The 26,967-nt window shown below is 31.3% G+C and overlaps 3 protein-coding genes across 6 annotated transcripts; 2 read left to right on the forward strand and 1 right to left on the reverse strand.

Annotated features, from left to right (window-relative positions):
- The first annotated feature begins 8,674 nt into the window (after positions 1-8,674).
- LOC135129170 (juvenile hormone esterase-like) lies at positions 8,675-11,602 on the forward strand. The gene is made up of 10 exons (XM_064056279.1): positions 8,675-8,784; positions 8,856-8,990; positions 9,500-9,625; positions 9,675-10,017; positions 10,262-10,458; positions 10,528-10,702; positions 10,756-10,919; positions 10,979-11,111; positions 11,169-11,286; positions 11,340-11,602. Exons 1-10 carry the CDS (start codon positions 8,716-8,718, stop codon positions 11,521-11,523), a joined length of 1,644 nt encoding a protein of 547 aa, XP_063912349.1. The 5' UTR covers positions 8,675-8,715; the 3' UTR covers positions 11,524-11,602.
- Positions 11,603-12,662: 1,060 nt separating this feature from the next.
- On the reverse strand, positions 12,663-26,967 carry LOC135129171 (prostasin-like). 2 transcript variants are annotated; one of them, XM_064056281.1, is made up of 5 exons: positions 26,839-26,967; positions 20,811-21,035; positions 19,816-20,000; positions 13,190-13,860; positions 12,663-12,981 (listed from the first exon to the last, which is right to left on the reverse strand). In XM_064056281.1, the coding sequence occupies exons 1-5, from the start codon at positions 26,854-26,856 to the stop codon at positions 12,785-12,787; spliced, it is 1,296 nt and encodes a 431-aa protein (XP_063912351.1). In that variant the 5' UTR covers positions 26,857-26,967; the 3' UTR covers positions 12,663-12,784. The 2 variants fall into 2 exon arrangements, with proteins under 2 accessions (XP_063912351.1, XP_063912350.1); XM_064056280.1 differs by having other exon boundaries at positions 13,190-13,863; positions 26,839-26,966.
- On the forward strand, positions 15,121-16,893 carry LOC135128929 (alanine aminotransferase 1-like). 3 transcript variants are annotated; one of them, XM_064056007.1, is made up of 3 exons: positions 15,121-15,210; positions 15,265-16,277; positions 16,329-16,893. In XM_064056007.1, the coding sequence occupies exons 2-3, from the start codon at positions 15,278-15,280 to the stop codon at positions 16,874-16,876; spliced, it is 1,548 nt and encodes a 515-aa protein (XP_063912077.1). In that variant the 5' UTR covers positions 15,121-15,210; positions 15,265-15,277; the 3' UTR covers positions 16,877-16,893. The 3 variants fall into 3 exon arrangements, with proteins under 3 accessions (XP_063912077.1, XP_063912075.1, XP_063912076.1); XM_064056005.1 differs by having other exon boundaries at positions 15,265-16,893; XM_064056006.1 differs by having other exon boundaries at positions 15,124-15,210; positions 15,275-16,893.

A 26,967-nucleotide genomic window follows, 5' to 3' on the forward strand; every position in this document is an offset into this window, starting at 1 on the left:
CATGTTGTGATAACTGCACATTTTCTTTGGAATGTTGATCGTGTATTAGTTTATGTACAAAAGCAATTTCCAACCACAATTTTTCAATATCGTAAGTTTGTTTACCACTACGAAAAAAAAAGATTGTATGTAAGTAAACACTTTTAGCGTTCATTGTGTATACTTTATGAAATATAATACACGACCATAGCCTTCACTGGAATGCGAACTCTGTTAATCGTTTTTAGGTTTAGATGTAAATATGTCTCTCACAAAATAATTTTCCGTTATAAATACTTAATTTATATATTTGTAATACTTAAACATATTTTATGTATATTTTTACTCAACTGTTATAATAAGTAAGCAATTATCTCCAAATTCAAGAGCCAAGCTTAAGCTTAATTGCACAGGCAAAATTATTATTTTTTTAATAAGGAATTCATTAAAATTCATTATACATATAACGGGTGTTCACTTGAAAAACGCATGTATTTTATTAATCCATACTATTGTGTTGACATTGACATTTCCGTGTTGTCAGCTGTCATCGACTAAATTTTAGGTTAATCGTAGACATACTTCACAATGCTTACAAAAAATCAAGGCCAACTTGATGACTTTTTCAACTAAACACTCGATATATGGTTACGTTCTATCAACTAATCTATGGTAAAAACATTTTTTTCCATTCCGTAATTAGTTTTTAGAAAATAAATGGAACAATTACATTAAATATTAATTGGTGCAGTCATGAGTTTTACGCTGTTAAAACAAAAGACATGTTAATTTAATGGGTTACAAAACAAGATACTTCTGTTTGTTCTCAAATAAATTATGCCCGGGCGAAAATGAGTTTTCTGTAATTAACTTAACAATAATTTCATGCACCAGATAGCTGAAAGTGGATGGAAACTTTGGATGGCAATATGAGGTCGGACAATTATGAACTTTAATTGATTCCCTTGGCGAGTGCATGTCTTGGGAGCGGCTTCAGTGATCGCACTGTTCTTTATCTAATTAAAATGAAACTTCCGGGCATTAATTCTTTAAAAACACAGAGAGAACTTTTTGTTGTTGGAAGGAGTGCATAAACTTTACAGAATAAATATTTTTGTAAAAATAAAAGAATTCCATTTGAGATAAAACAGAACAAAGGACGAATGATGTTGCTTTAACGAAATTAAAGCTTTTACTTAATCCAAAAAATTGAAATAAAATAACAGGGTTTCTAATTTAAATTTTAGATTTCACGCTTTTCGTGAAACACATTTAGGGATCTAAGAAAACTGTAGACACTTTTTAACACACAATCTTAAATGTATATAGGTTTCTTACATTTGAATACATTAATGTCTGTCAGACTTGTCATTTTATGAGGTTTTTGTTAGTTCTTTTTTAATGCTGTTAGAAGATATCCATAGTAAAAAAAATAATCAAATAAGAAGATTTCAAGGGAAGACAAATAGGAAAATTATACTCTCTTGTCCTGTAAATAAAGTTATTTTTGCAAGGGGATGTTTGCTGACGAGACGTATGCCTATGGTAGATAAATCATTGCAATTTCAAGATTTAATGGAAGTGATGAGAAAGATTTAAGAAGATACGAATCAAAACAAGAATGAGTTGGGAAAGATTCATAAATAATTTCTTAAGGTTGAAATTAATACCAAATACCTTTGTAATACTAAGCTGGACAATCTTTTAGAAGACAGAATTAGGGTGCAAAGCGAACAACTGGCTAAAGTTTGTGACCATATTTAATGAAGGTCTTACAAAAGAAATTTCAAAAGTAGACTATAAATTAACTACTGTTGAAGCAGAATTTAATAAAAAAAGTGGAAACTTGAGAATGGTTGACATGTCAGTCTGATGACAATGTCATCGAATGCGAACAGTAAAATCATTATTAAACCAAATCCATATGATGGTAAGACTCCCTGGGAAGAGTATTTCACCCATTTCAATGTCATAGCCGACATAAATGGCTGGAACAATTCAGAGAAGGCTAACATACTGGCGGCGATGTTAAGGGATTCAGTTGTGAACATATTACAAGAACTTACCGCAGGAAAATCGATTGAATTACGAAAAGCTTACATCAGCACTAAAACTGAGATTTGCTGATGCCCATTTAGCTGAACTTTTGTATGGTCAACTTTGGTAGAACACAATGTTCAAACGAAGATCTTACATCGTAGGCGTATGAAATTCAGACGATAGCGAGAAAAGCTCTTGTAAACTCCCCACTGGAAACACAGGAATTAGTCGCATGAAAGCAATTCGTAGAGGGTATAGAGGATATTGAGGTTCAGAAGATTGTGCGATTATCCAGTCCTCGGCCTTTGCAATAAGCCTTATTAGTCAAAGCGCTTGACATTGAAGCTGCTATAAAGGCAACTCGGTTTACCAAAAAAATTAGAACGGTTGAAGCTGATGAACAACATTAGACCGCCAAAGTTCAACGTTTGGTTTAAGATTCTTCAAGCAGTGTAATTCGTTGTTGTAGATCGAGGCACCAACACGATGTTGGAAAACTTATTGTTGTCAGCCTCGAGCGGCGAGGGCTGACTGGATAAATAAGTAGAAGCCCTACCGTTATCGATTTAACGGTTGTAAAAGCAGAAACTAGTCCAGTATTGCAAAGGTTTATAGAAAAAGTTCCCTGTTGAATTCTGCTGAACATTGGAGCAAATGTAACCATTTTACATCCAAAAACATTAAATACCAATAATATTTACAAACAAGTTTTATTGAAGACTGCTAGAGGAGACCAAATTTCAATCCTTGGAACAGAAGAACTTGGTTTTGAAATTGATCGCTTCAAAATAAAGCATTCAACTTTCATAGCAGCAGTAACTGAAGATTGTATTTTGGGAATGGAGTTTCTTCGTGATAATGGTTGCATGGTGAATTTAAAAAACAAGGTTTTTCGTATTGAAGATGAAGAAATACTTGTAAATTATAAAAATGTAACAGTAGAAACATTACAAGTTTTTGCTCCAATATACATTAGACATTACTGTACCTCCTTCGTCAGAGTTTATTGTGCAAGTCCCTCTGTAGAATTTTGGACGTCAAATGCCGTATTTCTTAGAACCCGAGAAATCTCTAAGCTAGAATAAAAATATAATCGTTGCGAAAGTTTTGTTCCTTTCTCGTCCATTTCCTTGTTTCTTACATCCATTTTTCATCCATTTCCTTAATCTGTTTTACTTGTTCTTCCATCATAGCTGCAGTTTGAGTTCTCGTTTCAACATACATAAACTTTCGAATTCTTGTCCAGTCTGCCCGGAAGTCGTCGTAAAACACCTGACACCAGTGTTACGATTATCGGTGATTAAAATCGGCGTGGGTAAAACTCAACAATTCATTTCTTAGTAACTCAAATTTACACGCCTAATTACACAGCGATTATGTACAGAATAACTCCGACTGGAATGGATTTGACTAGATTCTACTTCCTAGTTCTCCCATTGTCTGGACTTCACTGACTGCTCCAGACGGTGGTTCCCATTTAAACAATAACACGCGGTCCTTCTCAAAAGATCGCCGTCACCGCTTCTAGTTCTGGAGCATCCAACGCGACTTCCGCTTCCAGGCTTTTCTTTAGCAAACGCCGTCCGGCCGCCGTCACCAACTATGAGTCACCCATTATCGCCGCATACACTAGAAAACCCATAGGTGTCGCACCGGGGCGGCATATGAGTTTATTTCGTAACAGTATACATATATACAGAATTCGTTATTTAGTTTTTAATTAGGTACATCAACTAAAACTAGGATGAACAGTCCTGAAGCATACGAAGCGTGAAGAAGCGAGGTAGACATTATTCAGTTACTTCACTTACTCTTTTTCCTTATTTTATATCTGCTACGAATAATTACATAATATAATCAAAAATGTTAATACGGATTATTAAAGTTAAAATGTTATTATTAGTTATTCAAATGTGAATTTTAAAATTGATTATAATCACTATATTTTTTTACGCTGAGTTTTTACTTCAGTGCTTTGAATAGTACTTATTGAATGGAAAATACAAAGTGTAAAATTACTGGCGATAATGTTACATTTTGCTCAGATTTTCTACCCTTACAAAAACAACTTAACTTATTATCTTATTAATATGATAAATTTCATTTTTCATTAAAAGGATCTTTGCATACATACGTATAAAAAACTGGTTGCCAACCAAATTATTAGATTTATACGGCCTACCTTTCTCTAAAAACATCCTAAAACGATAGGTGATAAGTGCAATGAATAGAGCCAGAACAGATACCCATTTTTGCAAAATCAGATAAAGAAATTTTATAACACTTAAACATGCTAAAAAACGATAGCTGCACGCTAACAGTTTACCAAGGGAAGTAAAATGAAAAGGTGTGGGTTTTAAGTCCAAAAGTTCTTGGAACAAAGTTTTATATCAGATGGCGAGAAAGAATTCAGCGAAAGGAGAATCAGTTTAGTACATACATGTATTTTATATTATCTTGGGCTGGACTGAACTGAAATTAACATTTTTTGGATCTTGTACCAGTCACAGGAAAGAAAGTAAACAGGAGAAATTTTATTCTGGGCCTTTCTAAAAAAATCTTCCTTCACCTGCATGCGAGAAACGTTCGGGAAAACTTAAACAATGCTATGTAACTAAATGCCGCAGCAAAACCATTCGATTGTGCAGTAAATGCAGAACCATTTTTATGTGGAAATTGCAATGCCGCGAAAGAATATCTCTGTATAAATTGCAATTGCATTTTTGTATTTTTTACACTTTTTCTAATCTATATTCAAATTTTTGTTCTAAAATGTTTTGAAACAAAATAATCTCTATAGTAAATTGAGTCTCCACATCATTTATTAGTGAAATAAAGTTCTAGCGATCAAATGGCTCCCTGCCGTCTTTAAAGGTATTAACCGAACTACGTCGTTCTAGTGTTAAATAATGCCGTTCTCTGCCACGCTTTTGCATGCCATAGCACACATTCTTATGATTTTCTTGAAACTGCTGACTTGACGAAACATTGGTGAGATCTTGTGGTTAAATAGCTGCATTTTAAAGAGTTCTTTTACTTATTCAGTGTTATACTTACTAGATCCATTAAATAACCATTTACTTTCAAGAAAACAAATATGATAATAACATAAGAACTGATAATTTGTTAGTATCAAGCTAAAATTTAGTCTTAAAAGTGCAAAAATATCAAATGATCTTGCAAAGTATGGTTTTAATTTAAGTTCGTCGTATACAATATTTCTGAGTTTTATAACTGAGAATTTATTTCGCCATTTACTAAAAATATAACAACTCTTTCGTTTTTTTATAAGTTTTAGATTATTAACCGATAATGGATATTTTGTAATTTTTGTAAAATAAACAACTGTATCTTGTTGACCAATACTTTCGACCAAGTCTAATTTTTACAGTTGAATAATTAGTAAAAAATTGGTCTAAAGTTATTTATATAGAATTTCCCCCGCTGCTGAAGTATATATAGACGAACAGATACAGATTATTCGAAAAATGATAAAATTTAATTATGAGAATTTTATCTTTAATGACAGTTTAAATTGCTGCTATGTATTACTAATAATAACAATACTGTATAGGTACTTAAATTTTCAGGAAAATGGGGTGAGCCATTCTTGATTTTATTAGTAACATTGATTGCTTCATTCATTAATTTTTTGGAGTCACACTATATAAGTAATTCTAAAAAATATGAATACTTACATTAATAAACCACAAGTATAGACTGATAACATGTTGCATATTTAGATAGGATTTATTTATTTTGAGATGACATCATCAATTATTTGGAGGGTATGAACGGATAAATTTTGATTCACGATTTTGGAGATGATTATCCCATTGGTGGTGGGGATGATATTCGATATTCCTAACGTACATATAAAACAATCGGTGCAGAATAGTTACGAAGATTATCTGTCTAACAAAAATTGACACAGACGGCAGACCGCAGACAGACAGACCGAAATGGGAATCTAGTTTTTCATACTCTCTACTCCATGGGTCATGAAACGTCGAAACATGAAAGTAGCTGTTCGTCCTGGTCCCAATTACTCAATATTTCTTTGGTTTGCCTTTGGGAAGTAAAAAAAAAAACAAAGTCAGTGTTATTTCCACTACTGTTGGTAGCTCCAAATCCTAATTCTTTATTAAAAAGAGGCAGACATTTCGTTAATATATATTAGATCCCAAAAATAAAAACACAAAACCATCACTTTCGAAAATCTACAGAACAGGCTGCAGTTAGCTAAAATCTGTTGTCGACAAAGTTTTAAACTGACAAAGTCTAAAAAGCCGTTCAAATAATTTGAATTTACAAAGGAGCTGCAGTTAATAATAAATTTTAAGAGTTGATATATATAGTCAATTAGTAAAAAATAAAGTTTCTAGTATCTGCCCTTTTTACATTACATTATTTATCACCACCATATGCAGAATATATAATTAATTGAAACAAATTAATTACAGTAAGAAACGTTAACCAATGCTTTTTAAAATAACTAAACGTGTGAGTGCTACCGTACACAAATAACTGGAGTTTCCAACGTCCATTAGTAGATGCCCTGGTTATAGTGCGGGCGTTCAAAACCAACCACAAGAACCACTCCGAATAGCTTTCCGTAAATGAAACGGGATAGCTTAAAGCTTTCAGGATAATTTATGCATAGTTTGAAACGCGTCGGAATTTTATGTTCGCGAACATTCAGAAAACGATTTTTTATACGAGAAGACGGCGAAGAGACGCTGATGCGGTTCGACTGATACGCTTCTACCTCAACGAACATAATATAAGCGTGTGAATGATTGATGTAGTAAATCCATTCCCAGCGACTGTATAATGTCTTTTTAAAAAATGGTTTTCATCACGTCAAAGTAATAACTGCTTACGCCTTCCTAGATAAATTATATAAGTGCAGAGGTGGTACAATTGCATGTTTTTATTTTCATACTTTAAGTTCACAAAATTTTAGTGCATTTTCTTAAACCTCTAATATAAAACCAAGCAATATAGGGATTTTTAAAAACACAATAAATAAACAAACATAAAATTTACTACATATGCACAATTGTTTTAAATTTTGTTACACTTCAAATTCCTTATGAAGGCAAATAACTATGAGGTAATTAAATATAAACATAAAGTTTATTCGGGTTTAGTTATTTTAACTGCAAACTAACCCTCACTAAATGCAGGGAGGACCCAAACTTATGGGCAACTTGAAGGTTATCCAACCGTTGGAAGTACAGCTTTAAAATTTAAAAACTATGAATCAAATGATGCTGATCGAGCTCACAGTGATGTGTTGTGACTTTGAAATGTTCAAACTTTGGCATATAGGTAACACATTTTAAACGGCATGGGGGGTCGAGTGTGATCCCTCTTTTAAAAGCTTATCTCATTCTACATATGATACCAAAGTTAAGAAAATGATCTACTGAACTCTATCTTTGGGTTTAATTACAATTAATTACATAGAACATTTAAACCAATGAATAAAAATAACTTTAATAACATATGTAATTTCTGAAGAAATTAAAATGGGTACCTACTAAAATTAATCACTTGTTAAGAAACATTAAAAAATATTTAACGGATATTTGAATAGTAGGTATAAACGAATTGTTAAAAAATTTCCATTACTTCATATCATCATGTACATACATTATGTCTGAAAATTATATCGTTTGTATAAATATTTACTTAAGAGAAACACTAAATAAATAGATGGTAGTTATTAGTATAATAAGACCTATTATTTAGTGAATATTATTTGCTGAGATGAACCTAAATTTAGTCAGCATAGGAGACATTTTGTTAAAAGGAAATGTAAATTAAAAGACGAGGTGTACATTTAGCACTCATGCTGTTATGTTCGAGTGTTGTAAACGAAAAAAAAACCACTTAAAGGAAGGGGAGCTACGTGTACATCATGATGCAGAGGTGTACTTGTAATTTAAAGAAAATATTCATCATTAGATAATACCACATGATTCACACCATTTTGTGAAAAAGCCTTACATGAAAAAGCTTTTTACAGACCTTCCGTGTCATTTTTCGTTGCAAACAAACAATTGGGTCATCATACTTAGAACTAACACCAAATGGCTCTGTACCCATATAATTTATGCATTTGTTACGGTAAAAATAAAATTTGATAAAATGCAATATTTTGTTATTATTCAAAGAGGACTAAAGGTTTTTTTAAGATGTCGTATGACAGAAAAAAATGACTCAAATTACTTTTTAAATCTCTCTAAATTCTTTGGAAATTCAGTTACACATTCACACGTGTGTTATCGACAGATACAAATAATAATACATACGTAACTAAGTAACTATTTGATCAGTTACCTATTATTGATTCTGACGCACAAAATATTTTAATGGATTCATAAAATATTTGCTTTCCCTTTTTGATGATAAGAAAATGCAAGGTTATGGAGAATCTCGGTTTAGCTCCCTTAGACGTTATGTTCCCATTTTTAAAAACATTTCGGAATGATTGACCTATCCTCTGAGTAATAAATAAGTAATTAATTTTGTTACTTGTTACTACAGGTGTAGGCCCACCTATGTTTCGTTATTCAGTATAAACTTCCCTTTTATCTTATCATTTTTGTTGTTATCAGCATGAATAGTCACCCCTATATGTATAAATAAATTTCTGAACACTTGCAAGAGAGAAGTTATACCTGAAAGATGTTTTTTGTAAAAAGTGTATTCTATGTTTCCTTAATAATTTTTTTTGTTCAGTCTGAAAAGAAAACGGTAAGCATTGCTATTTTTCTTATTAATAAGGAAAACAAAATTATATTAAAGTATAATTAAAAAATTTATAGTCGCGACTTCTTATTCAAAGTAAAAATGGTCTGGTTCGAGGACTTGAACAGAGTACCGTTGGGCTAAATTTAACTTATTATGTTTATCGAGGAATTCCTTACGCCGAACCACCGATAGGTAAACTTAGATTTGAAGTAAGTATTGTGGTATATTATTTCCTTACATTTTTGCAATTTTGGCTACATTTTTTAATGGAATAATAAACAAAAATATTTGAAAGCGAGCTTAGGTCAGGAAATAAGCATTTTCACTAAATTTAGAAAAAAAAACAGTTTCAGTCTACATAATAAGAAAATTTTTAAATGAAAAAATCCACAGAAATACGGGGTCTGTAGTTGAATACACTTCCAGTGCTTCTTTTAATAAGATAAGATCAACTCAATATTTTTACGGTAACTTATTTTTTCAATTCGTAGGTCACTTTTGAAATATCTTCCAGCCTAAAATAAAGTTTAGATCTGGGCTTACACTACGTACATCGAGAAACTAATATTAACTAATCCTGACTAGTAATAGTAGTTTCATAGCTCAGTTTCAGAAAATCGTTAATAAAATAAAATAATGAAACTAGTAAAATATCACGAAAATTGTTTTTTTTTTAACTTTCTTGGAAGTCGAGTTTTTAATGTCAGCTATTCCCCAGCCCCCCGTTCCAAAAAAGAATTGGAAAAACATTTTAGATGCTACTAAAGATGGTAGCAAATGTATCCAAGGCAATCCTCCCGTGGGCTCTGAAGACTGCCTATTTGTGAATATCTATGTTCCAAAAGTAAGTAATATAAAAAAGTGTTACAATACGAACAATATAATAACTTCAGGTCTCTAAATATAACAAAAAATTGTTACCAACAATGGTCTTCATCTACGGCGGTGGGTTTGAAGGTGGCGATTCTACGTACGATTTGTACGGACCAGATTATCTTTTGGAAAAAGATGTTGTTGTAGTTACCTTAAATTACCGTTTAGGTATTTTAGGCTTTCTAAGTACCGGAGATATGATAGTTCCTGGTAATAATGGATTAAAGGATCAAGTATTAGCTCTAAAATGGGTCAGAGACAATATTGAGAATTTTGGTGGCGATCCAAATAAAGTTACCTTATTTGGTCAAAGCGCTGGATCGGCATCTGTCTCTTACCACATGCAGTCTCCGCTTTCTCGGGGTAAGTAAAAATTTCCATAAATTTTTATCACTAATATTATGTACCTACATTTTTTGAATACGAATATTTACGGGAAATTGTTTACTGGAGTATTAAGAAAACGGATATTAATTAAAAATTATTGGTAGAGTACTGCTATAATAGATACAACAGTATTTCTCCGACTGTTTGCGCCTGAAATATTTACAATCTATTAATACACTATTTTTTTTTACCTGTGCTAATATTGTCACCAATTTTATAGGATTATTCCATAGAGCTATAATGGAATCAGGAGTATCGCTAAGTTCTTGGGCTTTTAGCAGACGTGTACCTGTAGTGGTAAAAAAAATTGCTGAAGATTTGTCACTCGATACGTCTAATTATCAAAAAATTGTCGACGGGTTAAGGCTAATTAATTCCTCTGAACTACAAGCAAAAGCTGCAGGGGCTGTGGCATGGGTAAGATTTACTTATCTAATTTTAGTTTGTCTTACTATCGAAAAAATACATATTTGGTTTTTTTTCCAGCAATACTTGAGTAATGATCCCAGAAACGGATTTATGCTAGGTCCTGTTATAGAACCTGAACATAGTAATGCCTTTTTTTCCAAAAAGAGTCACCAATTATTATTAGATGGAAACTTCAATAAAGTGCCTTGTATTGTTGGCTTTAACTCATTAGAGGGTACTTTTAACTTTGGAAGTAATCTTTGCACATTTGTTACATGTTAAGACAATCTTATTTATATTTTTCAGCTTTGTTTAAAATATATCTCTTACAGTATGATTTTAACCACGCTAGATTATTACCATTTGATCTGAATATAGATGAAAACAAGAAAAGTGCAGCAGCATCATATGTGAAAGATTTTTATTTCGGTAATAATTTGATTGCGTTTTCAGACCGTAAACTAATGAAGGTAGATTTTTGGGTATTAAATGCAAAATATATACCTACTTATTTTCGAAAATTTTGTAGTACCTTAGCGATGACCTATTTGCAAGGCCAGTTCGAGAGTATGTTCGACAAGTCTCGAAACATGTACCGGTATATTTTTACAAATTTTCATACGAGGGAGGATTATGGGGTTTTACTAATAGAACACAACCTGGTAAATTAGAAAAAAATACATACACACATATTTGTTAATGCTAAAAATATTTCAAAGGTGTGGGTCACAGTGAAGAATTAGGATACTTATGGAAATCGAAGTTTACTCCTTCTGATCTGGATGTTCTTACAAGAAGAAGAATGACGACTATGTGGACAGATTTTGCAAAGACTGGGTATACAAAATACAGTTTAACTTAGAAGCTATTTTTGTTAATGATTTTTTCAGAAATCCTACACCTGACAAATACTTTACTACTTTAGAAGTGATCTGGGAAAAAACTGATACTAATTTTACTTATTTGGACATAGGAAGTGAACTGACTCTCAAACAGTTTCCAGAAAAGTCAAGTATGGAATTGTGGGATCAAATGTACGAAGCTTACGGCCATCCACCATTTGATACATATTAGCTCTCGCTAGTTATAAGAGAAAACATGTATTTTAAAGGATTTTTTTTAGAATTTCAATAAAAAATATATAGTAACGAGACTATTATCATTATTATTTAATATTTCTGGATAGTAAGCATACGTTAATGGTAACTCAATAAAGGCATCAAAATTAAAACAAGAAACTTTTAGAATAGACACAATAATTAATGTGCGGACAGAATAAAGATCAAATATATCCATAAGCTAGCGTAAATGTTGAAAAAAATCAGGATTAGATTTCGTTAAAACTGCTGCATAGAGCAAGGCGTATATACTATTATAAACTACAAATGGACCGGCAATCCGTTTTCATAATACCTATCTGTTATTTTGTTATAACAGCACTGTCTGCTGGATTGATATATCACCGATAACAACCATGGCTGTTATATCTCCAACAAAAAGTTGTATTAAAGTTTAATTAACATTAAAGTACAATAACATTTAAAAGAAAAAAAAAACTATGTGGCGTGAGAACAATTATTAAAACTGAAAGAGTAATTACTTTAGTACTAGCAGAAATGACAAATTTCCCGGAAAACTTTTCATTCTGGTCATTATGGTTTGTACAGCTGCTGGAACTTGATGAGGTTGTTCGATTAAAAAGTTACAACAAAAATTCCGAATATGAAAAAAACTTTTTCAAGCAAAAAATGATCATCTGGAGTTACTAGAAGAAATTTTGTTATTTGCTCTGTTTTTAGTATGTTTGCTTTCTTTAAGCTTAAAACATTCCGATTTTCTCTTCAGAAACGTAAAACCCTTTCCGAATCTATAGAAAACAAAATTTTCGTTAAAAAAATTATTTTAATAGCCACATACATACCTGGAGATATCAATATTTTTATGCAACTTCAAACATGTTTTTAGCATGTAAATTTTTGTCCACACTGTTCGGAGCAAAATTTTGTGACAATCCTTACAAATAACAGAGTCGAGCATCTTAGGCCGTATGAATAAAAAGAACAACAACTCATCTCTCGCTATCATTCGGCGTTTAATCGTTCATACTCCGTCACATAACGTATCACTTAAACTCTTAATAAAATAAATATCTATCGTTTTTTATGCTTTTTAATGTGACAACAAAAAATTTCATTGAAAAGTTACACAATAAGAATTTTTTTACAAAGTTTAATGCATACGATTATAAAACTATAAACTGTCTTTAGGACACTATCAAAAGTAAAAGTTATCATCAGTACTGTTAAAAGAAATAATTATTACAAACTAATTTATCTTAAGACAAAATCATTTGAATCCATTTTAAGTAGTTATCAACATTCAGAAGAAGAATTCTGCTTGCATGATTGCATTCATGTTTATCTTGAAGAGCAATTCCAACTGTAACCAAACCATTTAACTCCCAAACTGGTTTGTTTCCGCCACGAAGTGATGCTAAACTACTTCCTGAGTCTCCTACACACTGAGTACCATCTGAAAGCACAAAATTTTCTGAAATTAGTTCTTGCAAAGTATAGAAATATATATTAAACACTCACAGTAACATTTTTATTGAGTATTATTTAGCAAATATAACCCTATCCTAATGTATTTGTTAGTCCAAAAATACTCAAAAGTTGTAATATTTATTTTAAATAACACCTACTCATTTATTAACATATTAACGTAAAAATTATCTTACCCTCTGCATAATTGGCGCAAATGACATTGTCAGTCAATATGCTCTTCAGATTAAGATTTTTCTCCAAACATTTTTCTGCTTCGAGTACATTTACTTTCGTTTGAGTCAAATCCCCCATTCTATCTCTGTTAATCCCATAACCCACCAAAAGTCCTTCCATTTTGTTCGCAAACTGCCTCAAACAAATTGGTCTAACATAATCGCCAATAATAACAGGTTTATTCAACTGAATAATGGATAAATCGTTTAACAGCTGCTCTGCGCGATATCCAGGATGCAAAAAGATTCTCTCCACTCCTAATTTCTGAATATCCTTGCCCTCGTCATCTCGATTATGGCTATATTTTCCGAGATAAACCGTCAACTGACGAACAGGCACAGCCAATTCAGATTTCTGATAAGTCACACAATGGGCAGGAGTTAAAACGTGTTTGGACGATATGAGTGTAGCTCCGCAGATATATTTTTCTCCTTTATTATTCTGAATGTAAATAGCTCCTTGCCAGGGCCATTGTCCATCTTGCGCCTTTTCATTTGCAGGTTCACGATTTGCCAACAAGGGAGCCGTTCCACAACCCTCGAATTCTTTATAAGCGGAAGGTTCCGACTGAGACGTGATAGAAGCCAAGAAATCTTTATTGTTTAAGTCTCCCGAGAAGAGCTGCCCGAAGCTGCTGAAATATACGTTTATTTTGATAAAGAAGTAAACACAGTGCTAGTAAAATATATATTAAAATTCCATATTTCTGTTCTAAAATTAGTATTGTATGTGTGTATGTTTTTATAGGTTGATTATGCCAAAGATTACTCACAGTGCAAAATACAGGAGAAAGTAAAATAAAGTGCAGGTTTGCATAAAAATAATCAGCCATATCTGGTAAGGAGAGAAGGTGGAATAACCCATATGTTTTATTTTTCTAAATACATATATTGAACGTTGTCTATTTTCTTTTGCGTTCTTTACTTTTATTTGGAAATTTATTTGATATAATAGTCTAATTTTACTTTTAGAAATTACAAACATGCGGTTTTTCACACTCCCTAGTGAGTGAGTCTAATATATAACAAGATATATTTTAGTATAATATACTCAATTATGAAATACTGAGGGTACCTCGCCTTGACTCAGTGTCATTTTGCCTCACTTTTTTTCTACAGTACCAAGCGTACATAAATACATTGTTGTTTTTGTTATTTAATATTCGCAGTATGTTGCAACCAGTTTTTATTTTTACAGTGTATAATTCAAAGCTTATTTTTAAAAGTCACTTTACTATACTAAGTTCTTTTTTTACATTTTAAGCTACGGTGAATATTTACATAACGTCGCCGTCGCTAAAATAAGTGGAACCGATTAAATATTTAGAAAACACTTTATTGCAATCCTTGAAATTTAAGTGGAATTTGAACGAAAATGGAAAAACACTAAAACAATTTCCGTCAACAAGAAAAACAAAAAAAATTTAAAGCTGTATAGTAGACAACAAAATTCCCCTAAAAATAATATTAGTTTGAAAGTGTAACAGATCCTATCGAGACTTATTAAATATCGAAATCTGAAGACTGGCAGTACCTAACGGCTTAAAGACCAGAAAACAATTCTGTTAACCACCTTAGAACAACGATATGGAGTTTTTTGTTGAAATGACAATCCTGAATAGAATTTTATAGTTTATCCCTGTTACATCAGAACTTCTTATAAACCTTCAGTAAAGCTGTAGAATTAGTCATATAGAGTAAAATACAAGTATGGAGCCTAATCCGTGATAAACCTGAAGTAATGGTGACCTAAATATATGCGAAAACTATTTGAAACCTTAATTTATATATCTTTTATTTTTGAAGGTTTATAATGTATACCGATAGTGAAATAAATTTTGTAATGCAAATTTACTTGTCATTAAAATTACCATTATCAAAATTTCCTTGTCATGACTACTGTCAAGCAAACACAGTTGTGTCATTAAACAAATTTGTAAGTTATAAAGCAGCAGTTAGAGGAAAATAGCAATTTAAATACGGTATGCATTCTAACTCAGAGGTAGAATTGTTTTCACGTTAAAAATATAACTCAGCCTTTGTCAGATAATGGAGGCCCTAGTCAATCTACTATCGGAAACATTGTTTAGTAATTTTTTGACTGTAAAATCTTTTGTATCCAGAAAATTCACGCCCAGAATTAACTGTAATGTGTCCATTCAAACAAGAAGAATTACCGTAAGCAGCTGTCAAAAAACATCTACTCCTGTAAATCGCACTTTAACAATGAAAAATATTAATCCTCAAATTCCAGTAATAGAATATGCAGTTAGAGGAGCAGTCCTCATTCGGGCTACGGAAATTGAAAAAGAACTCCAAAACGGTGTCAAAAAGCCATTCACTGAAGTAATAAGAGCAAACCTTGGTGACTGTCATGCAATGGGACAGATACCCATTACTTTCATACGGCAGGTTCTTGCTCTTGTAACTTATCCAAAATTGTTTAACGAAGCTCAGTTTCCATCGGACGCCAAAGAACGAGCTAAACAGCTTTTGGACGCATGTAGAGGAAGTTCAGTAGGATCCTATACCGACTCTCCTGGTATCGAACTTATTAGAAAACATGTAGCAGAATATATCCAAAAACGGGACGGAGGTATTCCTTCTGATTGGCAGGATATTATTTTAACTTCAGGAGCTAGTCCTGGTATCAAAGATATTTTAAAACTGATGATATATCAAAGTAGTGGTTTAAAGTCAGGAGTCATGACTCCAATTCCGGAATACCCTCTGTATGCAGCAACTCTAACAGAATATGATATGATCCCAATTGGATATTACTTAGATGAATCGAACAACTGGGGTCTTGACATGTCGGAATTGCAGACGGCAGTAAATCAATCTAGGGCATTTTCACATCCACGAGCAATTGTAGTTATAAATCCCGGTAATCCTACTGGACAAGTACTGACCAAAAATAACGTACAAGAAATAATCAAATTTGCCTATAAAGAAAGATTGTTCATACTTGCAGATGAGGTGTACCAGTACAACATATATGACCCGGAATCACAATTTTTTTCATTTAAGAAAGTCATGAAAGAAATGGGTAAGCCATACAGTGAAATGGAAGTAGCCAGTTTTATGTCATGCTCTAAAGGTTATATGGGAGAGTGTGGCATTAGAGCAGGATTCGTAGAAATTATCAATATGGATCCAGAAGTGAAAAAAATGTTATTCAAAGCAATTACTACAAGTTTATGTCCCACAGTTTTGGGACAAGTTACTACGGACATTGTCGTAAATTCACCGAAAGAAGGAGAGCCTAGCTATAACCAGTTTATCCAAGAAAAAACAACTGTTCTTGAATCTTTAAGGATAAAAGCCAAACTTATATCGGAAACATTTAATACATTCAAAGGTTTTAGTTGTAACCCAGTGCAGGGAGCAATGTATGCTTTTCCACAAATTAAACTTCCACCAAAAGCAATTGAGGAAGCAGAAAAGCAGAAGAAACATCCTGATGTGTTTTATGCTTTTGATCTTCTAGAACACACAGGAATATGCATTATTCCTGGTTCTGGATTTGGGCAAGACCCAGGTACTTATCATTTTCGGACCACTATATTAATGCCTGTGGACAAGTTAAAAACAATGTTAGAAAAATTTAGAGATTTTCATACACGATTTGTAGAAAAATATAGCTAGAACATGTAAATTTTATTAAGACAATAAACATCAATTTTTAAAATTGTTACTGTGAATTTTATTAAATTATTGCAAAATAGGAAATAGGTTACTTATTTTTATACAGAGTCATATACAGCATTGGCCTTTTGTGGATGACTTCACCTGTTTAAAATATTTTTAAAGCCAACACTTGCAATGTTAAATTTTTTTAAAAATGTCACACCTTTTCACACTCTTAGAGCCAAAGTTTAAAAAATCACAGTTTTTCTAAGAATTTGTTGTAGTATATTACATAATCACAACTTCTAAAATAATTTATTATTATTTATGAGAACAATTATAATAGCCTTTATTCACGAAGCAACTAATCTAAGTGAATAATGGCTATAATGGCGAATATAATACTGTTACGAAATAAACCCATACTCCGCCCCGGTACGACGCCTATGGGTTCCCGAGCTTTCTTTTACGGTGATAATGACGCATCGTGGATGACGTCACCCAGGCAGCGCTCGCATAAAGACAAGCCTCCAGCGGGTTACCGGAAGTCTCGATTGCGGCGTCCAGAAAACTCTCGATGCAGCGTTCTGGATCCATCGAGAGGCACGCGGGGATTTAAATACAGGCCACTGTCGGGAACCAGGATTCATTCGAGCTAGCGGAATAATTTCTGTACATAATCGTTGCAATAGTTAGTCGTGTAAATATCAGTTATTAAGAAATAAATTGTTGAGTTTTACTTACGCCGATTAATTATTCGCCCGTCGAACGTAACAATACTATACTTTTTCTACTCCCAAATAAAGAAAAAATCACGTAAAAATACTAACAAAGCAGCACAATCACCTGTGCTTATATAAAATAATCGTTGTTAGTAATTAGGTTTTTTCTTATTCGCTCAACGTTTTACCCGTGAAATATGAAATTCCCCGTGATTGGGTGAAGGCAGCGAAATATGAATCCATATTTCATGGTGTAGAAAAATGGATACTATTATTAATAAAATTACAAAAGATGTAATAATGCGTATATTATTAAACAGAAGTAGAAAATAGTATGTGAAAGAACGAGTTTCATAAGGCAAATAATAAGGCACGAATCCAAGTTTACAGAACGAGCGGCGAAGCCGCGAGTTATATAAAGGATGAGTGCCACAATGGCCTTATGAACAAATTATTTATACTATTTTTTCTACCGCGCACGTTTTTTCACAAAATTTAAATCTGGGGAATTTTGTCGTGGTTGGTGATGGGTTGGTCGGACACAAACCACGAAATATTTGAAGTTCCAATTTCCACAACAACTGTAATTCGAATCAATTCGAGTTTTTGTATGTTAAATTTGGTTAAAATGTCTTGTGAAGAAGTTAGTGAAGTCCTTACGCCTCCCGAAATACGGGAAATTTTAATTTGACATTTGCCACTGACATTCACCTGACATTTCTCGTCATGGCTACCAATCTTACCGATTTAAATAACACCAGATCTATTTCAGCAGAACCCCTTTCGGCTATTAACGAACCGATTTGATGTCATTTGGATGTTTTACTAGCTCTATTAGAAAATCAAAAAACGTGCGCGGTAGAAACACGGTTTATGTACGAGTGTATAATTTAACTATATGGTAACTGCTATACAATTCGAGTTGCTAATTATATTTTTTGTATGAACATTCTCAGAAAGTATAGACTTATGCATCCAAACCTATTTTTATAAAATTCTCGAACTTATTTAGGCAAATTTTAAGTAAAATTTTAATTAGAATAAAATAACTAATTTCAAAAACTACAGATATTTCACAACTTTTTCCTTAACTGAAAATGTAACATTTGAAAAGAACAACTGAAAAATGTCGTTAAAAACGTTTCTTAAAAACGAGGATTCCCAAAACTCTTAGCTAGGTAACATTTATAACATAAGATTTTCGTTCATAACGTAGCAGCATTTGTATATGTCAAGTAAACTATGTTGTAATTGACAAATTACGATACGAATAGACAAAATGTGTTATACATTTTATTAGAGTTCATAGTTCATTTAAGTAACAGATATGTATTTCAGAATAATGTAATGAATGTAACATCTCGCCAACATGAAACCATAAATAATGTAATATAATGAGATTGCTATAAATCCATCGTAACCATAACTAAATTGACGAAATGAAAAAAAAGAAGAGAAAGTTCTTTATTTTTCAACTTATGTTGCTGCTTACTTATTTCCAAAATTTTGATTTATTTTTTGGTTGGGTTTTATTCCTTTCTTATATTATTAATTTTCTTCATTATTAACAGTGTTACTATTGTCTATAACAACATTATTTTTATTACTGAGTTACGTTCAAAACCATAGTGCAAGAAATTAATATTTTATTGTATTACGCAATTTCGTATAAGCCTACATACAGGTATCCCAGATTAAATTCCGCAAGAGTCTTGAGAACGCTTGACTAAGGAAAGCTTAATTTAGTACGTTGCAAATATGACGCATATAATAGTGTCGGCATCGCGACACAAACATATATTTTTTATTGATTCTCAGGATATTTGTTTACTTAATTCACCTAAATGAAAATGTACAATAAATAAATATATAATTTAATATAATAATATTAAAAATTGTGTAATACCTTCATTATTTTAAATATGTAATTTACCAAATCAATGGATTTAATTAGTTTAATATTTAGATATTCTATGCTCAGTTAGGGATAGTTTCTGTTAATTTCATAAGTTGCTAGGTAAACTGCGAGCAACACACATTTGACCAAAATTTGCATATTATCCAATTTTAGAGTCGCTTCACATGGTTTGTGTTTTAATTGAATTGTAGAGAGGTGAAACAACAACAAAACTTCTAGAAAGTTGTTGCACTAAACTACGAATAAATAAACATATATTAAAACTATAATTACTATTAACGTTTACATAAATAACAAAGGGTCTTTTAAATACTCACCTTTCTTGTGAAGAGCAGACCATTTTGGCATTCAATCGATATTCAGTTAAAAGGGGAATTTTATCTCCTTCATACTTGACAATTATTTCGATTAGCCTTGGTTTTCCGGCTTTTAACACAAAATTGCGATTTTTTATTAAGTATTCTTTTTTGTTTTCGGACGCAATTATTTCTCCAAAATCACCCTAAAAATTAAGTATATTTCTATACCGGGACTTGTTTAACATATGAAAGTACGAAGTACGTAAGTAAGAGCTTAATCCCCATGTGCAGTTGAAAAAACATACATTAATACATTGGAGTATGCAACCAATGTTACGTCACCCTACTTGATTGTGAAAAAATACTAAATATCAACGTCGGGTATAAACACCACTACAGAAATAGAACAAATGATGGTTTAACTGAAGAAAAAAAAACTAAATATCTTATGTTATGCAAAAGAAAACACAATGTGTTCTGTATATTTTGACAAAACTGTTTTTTTTAATATTAAATATTAAGAAATTTAGAATATTTTACCATGTTATTAATGTGAAAATTATACTTTTATAAAAAAATAAGAAAATAATGAAATCTACTACTAAATATGCAGTTTATTTATTATTAAACTACTAAACATATTTAATAAACCGTAAGTTCAGGATTAATAGTTGCCCTAATTCATTTCTCTTGTAACGCTAATTGCCAGCGAAAGCAAAAGAAATAGGTGCATAATTAATTTAATTTATAATAATTAATTTAATTTATAATAATTAAATTAATTAAAAATTAAATTGTGCTTACTTTTAGGTGATACTAGGTAGTTTTCCTACAAGTGGAACATGTTCCACCGGACTATAAAGATTATCATTATTAATGTTATTAAGTTATTATAAAATGAACTAGAGTGACTGTCTTCAGATGTTTGTCCCTTAGTTAGTAATTTAGGAAACGATAAACTCCACATAAAGTGTCAAAATCAAATTCCCAAATCACAGCAACATTAAACTTACGCCAGCATTAAGTTCTTCTAACTTTTTATCAAAAATAAGTCGAAGCCAAACGCCATGAAGTTCGGAATCTGACAGTAAGGTTACAGTTCCAGTCCATTGGTTGGGGTGATCTGCAGAATCGTAATGGAAAAGATCAGGACACGGAGAGTGTAACTCTAAAGCTGACGTGATCGATCCTTGCAAAGTCATCAAGCTAATAACAAAAAGGACTGAAGCACCGGCCATCTGAAAAATATTAACTTAATTATTTCATATTAACTAATCTAAAGTGTCAAACAATACACTTTTTGCAAATAAAAAAAATGATATGCGCAACTCTGGCGAAATATTTCTTTTTATGTAATACCCAAATACCACACAGTTTTTTATGTATTCGTAAATTTAAATATATTCACAAAAATTTGAGTGATACCTATAATTGCACATTTACAATAATGAATAATAACACTAGTTTACAAATTTAAACTTTTTTTCGTATCCAAAAATAAAAAAAATATTTTCTACTTCTAAATTACTTACTGATAACAAATCCAAAAACGGATAATCCCTATCACGTCAGGTTTTTTTATAAATCCAAAATAATGAACTTTGCTTTTACCTTCTTGTTAGTGTTAAACTGATTCATGTTAATGCACCATGTCGCATAAAAAATGTCTTCGAGATTGTGCAAAGTAAGTGGAAATCAGTTTTCTTACGTTTGTGGTAAAATTATAGTACCTAAAGCTGGAAGACCTGTTCAAATATGCTTAAAAAGAAGGTATCAAGGTTTTTGGGATGAAAATGTGTTACTGTTGGTCTATTATAAGGGAAACTGACAGTACTGCCAATAAAAGAAAGTGTTAATCATTTTTAATTTTCAGTCATAATGTTTATAATATTTACTGGGTGTTGCTTTTATTTGATACAACCCCTGTAACTTCTTTATTCTTAAAGATAAACCTATACTTCTTTGAGCAAATTTGTATCATTTTAAAAGATCTTTGTGAGGCCAATCTCACATTTTTATTATCACTTCCCGTAGAAAAATCAAAAGCAACCAATTATTCTAAAATCAATACTTGAAAAATTTTAAATAAAAGATTGATGACAATCTAGCTTGAAAAATTGACTCATGTTATTTATTTACGTAAATGATCTTTTAAAATGATACAAATTTGCTCAAAGAACTATATGTTCATATATATTTAAAAATAAAAAAATTACAAGAGTTGTCTAAAAGAAAAGAAATACGGGGTATGTTTATATAAATATCTCAAAAACCTGACGTGATGGATTTTTTCTGCTTTCAGATTTGAATTTCCCGAACCCAAATCCTTTAGATTCAACTATTTTTGTTTTTGGATATAAAACCTTGTAAACTAGTGTAATTACAGTAAAATACGAAAACCAACTTGAGAGGTGTTCTTTCTGTTGAATATGTTCAGATTTTTAATAGTAAACTTGAAAAGCATGTTTTTTGTATAATTTTTGATTAAGGAAACAATACCTTTATTTAAAAAAGTCATCAAAATTAAAAATAAAAAAATCTAAATCTAGTTATTTTAACGGCCTTAACTAGCAGTCATGCAAGTTACCGTCGAATATCGAGCTTCAACAAAGGTCAAGTTTAATGTTGAATTAAAAAACATAACATTTGTTTTCTCATTTTTCCCTCCTTATTATTCTGGGTTCTTCTGAACAGCTGAGCAGGTTTGCATATTATTATGTAAATCAAGTTGAGACAAAATGAAAATTTTCGTTACATACGAATCTCCAATTAGGGATTCAAGATTTCGCAATGCTGCAGAAATAATATGAAAATCATTTCACAGTGACAAGTGTCAATTATATGTTAAATTTAAATTCTGCCACATTATGAAATCAGGAATACCAGCTCACAAAGCAATCCTTAAGAGAATCTATTAAAGCATTGTTTTCAAGTATCAGTTAATGTGACTGATATATACTTAACACACAACGCTTCCACAATGAAAGAAAAAGTTAAATTTGTCACATCTTTCATTTAGGATTTATCATAATAAGTTTGAGCCAGAATTTCCGGATCGACCGATTCCTGGTAAAATTATTTAATGATTACTACTTGACTTTTGTACAATATTAACTTATGTCAAAAATATGACATTGGCAAGCCATGCGGTGAATTTAATAAATATCTTATTGTAATTCCGTAACTATTTTGTTCTTTAGGAAAAAATAAAATGAATCTAATTTATAAAATACCACTCTATTAGTCTAATAGTATGCCAAATTTCAATTGAACATCCTTACTAGAAAACTTATTAATACAACATAAAGTTTTCAGTACGTAAATCGCTATGACCAGAGTTAAAAAACAGCACTGTACAATCATGTGGAGAAACGTGTCACTTTGCGGACTGATGTCGACAAATATGTTATGTATATATTTCATTGGTTATAGCTCCTATTGTTTTAGGTTTTGTTTGTAGAACTTAACTCTCCGACTCAATAACTGTATAACTGAAATAAATTGAAATACCACTTGAAAGTTATTTCACTTGATTCATTCTTCAGGTTGAACATACTGGCATAAGAGTAAATATGGTGATAATATAATACAAAATATATATTCACCCGCGTGAATTAAATATTAGAGATAAAAATATAAAACGTTTTAACTTAAAAAAATCGTCCCTAGTTCTAGTTAATTTGTTTCACACAAGATTCGATTTTTTTTTAATTAAAATAATTGATACTTCGTAGTTATAAATCTCCCCTCTGTGGAATAAAAATCGAACTCTTAGTAATCCTGAACAAATTACATCAGTCCCTTAAGAAGTCGGAAATGGAAGAGAACTGCTTCTATAGAAGTTCTTCAGAAAACGTATTAAACGTTCGAAAACTCAATAATAATCGTAAAATCCCGAATGAAATTGGGAGGTTAAAGTGGTTCCTTCAAATAACTATTGATTTCTGTTTATAAGTATACGAAGGCTTAATACACTCCACAGAAACTCAGGAAGCTGGAATCATATCTCTCTGCAGAATATGGTAACTACATATGAATGACTAACACTGGATATTGCATGTAAAATTTGATGTTATAAACAATTTACCAAGTGACAAACTGAAATATGATAAGTACTAACTTTTAAAAACAATGAACACCTGACAATACTGCCGTCGTTTGGCGTTATACCATACAATGCAAATATATTTTACTCGAGTAAAGTGCGTATTAACGATTCTATAAAGAAGTGGTAATTTATTCAGCCTGGAGTTTATTTTGTTTTCTGCAAGTTTCCTAATACTTAGTAGACAAAGTACGGACTCAAATGTCTATCATTTTCTCAACATTTTTTGGTCGTATTCAAATTGAAATATAAAACAAAAGTAAAACTGCCTTGTATTCGTATCCAACTTTAAATCATATATACTTACCTTAGTACTTAGTTAACAGTTTCTCTTACTGATAAAAAAAAGTCAATAAGTATGGTAAAAAAGGCGATTTTTTATACGTAAAAATTTTTATATAATCCTTCAGGCATTTTTATAACGAAACGGTGTAACCCACGGCTTTCTGCGGGCACAGAATGATGAAATGGAATTTTATTTTTTCCTGCTCTCCTGAATATTTAATACGCAAAACTTTTTGATGAAACTCATTACTATTAAGCCTTTTTATAAAGGAGCAATAAACGAAATGGCTTAAATATTTGAAACATTACAGTTAATTTCAAAGGTACTGACTCTCCTGAATTACATCAGCTAATTGCAGTTTTTAATATGTACTGTAAACGTTCAATCCAGTAAGGCAAACAAAATCCGAAGCAAGAAATAAATCATTTACACTCCCACAAGCAGGATCGGACGCATGCGAATAAATTCTTGGAGCACCAAGATATTAGTCAACGTAACTAAGCGCGGTTATTCGCATTATTTACCTGACAGACAGTTTTTCCGCAATAAAAAATATCACACGCGTGTTCTAGGTACATCTTCACTTATTTAGTGATTTGGTGGTTTATAGATCACCTTTGGTTTCCTCATATTTGTAAATCTATTGCAAGGGTAAGGCGATAAGCTTTAAGGCAAATTTTCAGAACAATGATCGTCAACATAAACTCCCGGCCTCGATATTCGCGGTCCAAGGCTCACACGCCTATGGGTTACTCCCCGGTGATAATATTCCTCACTGACATTTGACATTTTAAATCGAGCAACAAAGCAGACAATCGTCATAATCAATACGAAAAATATTGTTAAATCTGCAACGAACTAATAAAAAATGCAATCTTCAATTCTAAATTTTGAAATATAAACGCAGAATCCACAGTTTTCAACCACACTAACTTATAACGCGGAGCACGAACTATGAGCTTCAATAAAAATTTAGTTGATTTAATGATGAGGAAAACGGAAGAGCATAATTTTATCGGTGTAACTGCCAAATTTCACAATTTATAAACAATAAAAAAGCGATTTTCCCATCCCAATTATTCTATAATTGTAGTTGATTTATCTGTCTGTCTGTTTATTTTTTAAGTGTTAGAAACTTATTAGATCTATAAGATTACTTCTAAATTTCATGTGTATTTTAAAATTATTGTGCAGATGGTAAACTGCTAACAGAAATTTCTTATTTTAAAAATTAATAAAATCTTTCCAAAATATTTTTAAATAAATCTTGTTGAAAAAGTCATCAAGTTGACGCTGATTTTTGTGAACATTATGATTATGAAGTATGCAATAAACCTAAAATTTAATCTATATGACAGCTGACTTTTTTTATATTAAAATTAACATTTTCAAAAAGTCTAACAAATGTGTAAATTGTATAACAATGTGGTTTAATAAAACACATGCGCCGTTCACTAAGTTTTGTTCTATACAAAAAACAACACCAACTTGGTGACTTTTTTAATTGAACACCCTCCTTTACATACTTGTTATTTTAAAATATAAGTTTCCACCACCCAATTTTACAGTTTTAACAAGTGTTATGTCCTATCTGTCATTTTACCGAGATATTAATAAAAAACACGAACAAAGTCAGCCATGGATTTTTTTAAATTTGTCTTTGATCGTTTAACGAGAGTTTATTAACTTCAGTCGTTCCTGCCGATAACGTATACCATAAAACTATGTGCCTTTCAAAACATAAACAATGAACATTTTTCTAGATTATTCTAGAAGATGTTGTAGAAGTAATCAAATTATGATGTAACGTACTCGTATGTAAATGTAAGGCAATGACATTTTCCCATATACTGACTAATAATGTAATTAATTTAGAATATTTTATAGAGAATACAGTACTAAAAAAATGTAACAAATTCAGCACCTCCGTGTTACTTTGGACAGTTCTTTGCCATTTGTTCCCTGTATCAAACAGTTCTGTAAAATGGCTTATACTACGTTAGCCTTTATGAAAAGGAACACCACAGATTTAAAAAAAATATTGAATATCTGAAAATACTTTACAGCTCGTAAATTGTGAATTAAATTAGTGTTGCGTAGTAGAGAAAATTTTTTATGATGTTCAATTCTGTAGAAAATGTGGAAAGTAAATTTTAAATTTTATTTCTTAAAATTATGCAAATCTATCTAGCGTATCCAACTAATGGTTGGAGAATAAATTATTATTATTTACGTAGGTAACAAAATATTGAAAAGGGGAAGTTACAATAAACTACAATATTAATAATATTATCTAATACTGGATCACTTAAAGCTATTAAACTTACGTACTTATTAGCTTCTAACAAACACATTGTAAGTAAAAACTACCCTATTCATCACATTTTATATAGCCGCTACATAAAACATAACTTTTGTTATGCTTTTATCCAAAAGTTGCAAAGTTTTTTATGATTTTTTTTTTACTATAAAGCGTTTGAAAAAATAATCAATAATCACAACCGTTGACTATCTATTTCGCCCTTGTTTTCTACTAATTTAGTTTCTATTTAATAGAAATTTGCATTAAAGAACAAATGATTTGCACCAGACATGCTAATTTATACTGTTATCATTTATCAATCATACATAAAAAATAATAACTATTCACCTTAACACAAAACTTCATCACCAACAGAACATTCACCCACTACTACTACTTTTTCTTTGTAACTTCTGTATTTATGTCCGAAATTAAAGAACAGACCAGTTGTTTAACATTGAACTGCCAAGGTTAATT

The sequence above is a fragment of the Zophobas morio genome, unplaced genomic scaffold (assembly GCF_036711695.1).
Source record: "Zophobas morio isolate AGI-343-1 ecotype UQ-CSIRO unplaced genomic scaffold, CSIRO_AGI_Zmor_V1 ptg000014l, whole genome shotgun sequence".
In the NCBI taxonomy this organism is placed as follows: domain Eukaryota; kingdom Metazoa; phylum Arthropoda; class Insecta; order Coleoptera; family Tenebrionidae; genus Zophobas; species Zophobas morio.

Coding starts and splice junctions, on each gene's coding strand:
- LOC135129170 (XM_064056279.1), top strand. CDS start 8,716: ATGTTTTTTGTAAAAAGTGTATTCTATGTTTCCTTAATAATTTTTTTT. Junction 10,703..10,755: donor GGGTACTTTTAACTTTGGAA/GTAATCTTTGCA, acceptor TATATTTTTCAG/CTTTGTTTAAAATATATCTC. Junction 11,287..11,339: donor ACAGATTTTGCAAAGACTGG/GTATACAAAATA, acceptor TGATTTTTTCAG/AAATCCTACACCTGACAAAT.
- LOC135128929 (XM_064056005.1), top strand. CDS start 15,278: ATGGAGGCCCTAGTCAATCTACTATCGGAAACATTGTTTAGTAATTTT.
- LOC135129171 (XM_064056280.1), bottom strand. Junction 20,001..20,810: donor TAGAAGAACTTAATGCTGGC/GTAAGTTTAATG, acceptor CTTAATTTTTAG/GGTGATTTTGGAGAAATAAT. Junction 13,864..19,815: donor GTCTGCTCTTCACAAGAAAG/GTGAGTATTTAA, acceptor CGTATATTTCAG/CAGCTTCGGGCAGCTCTTCT.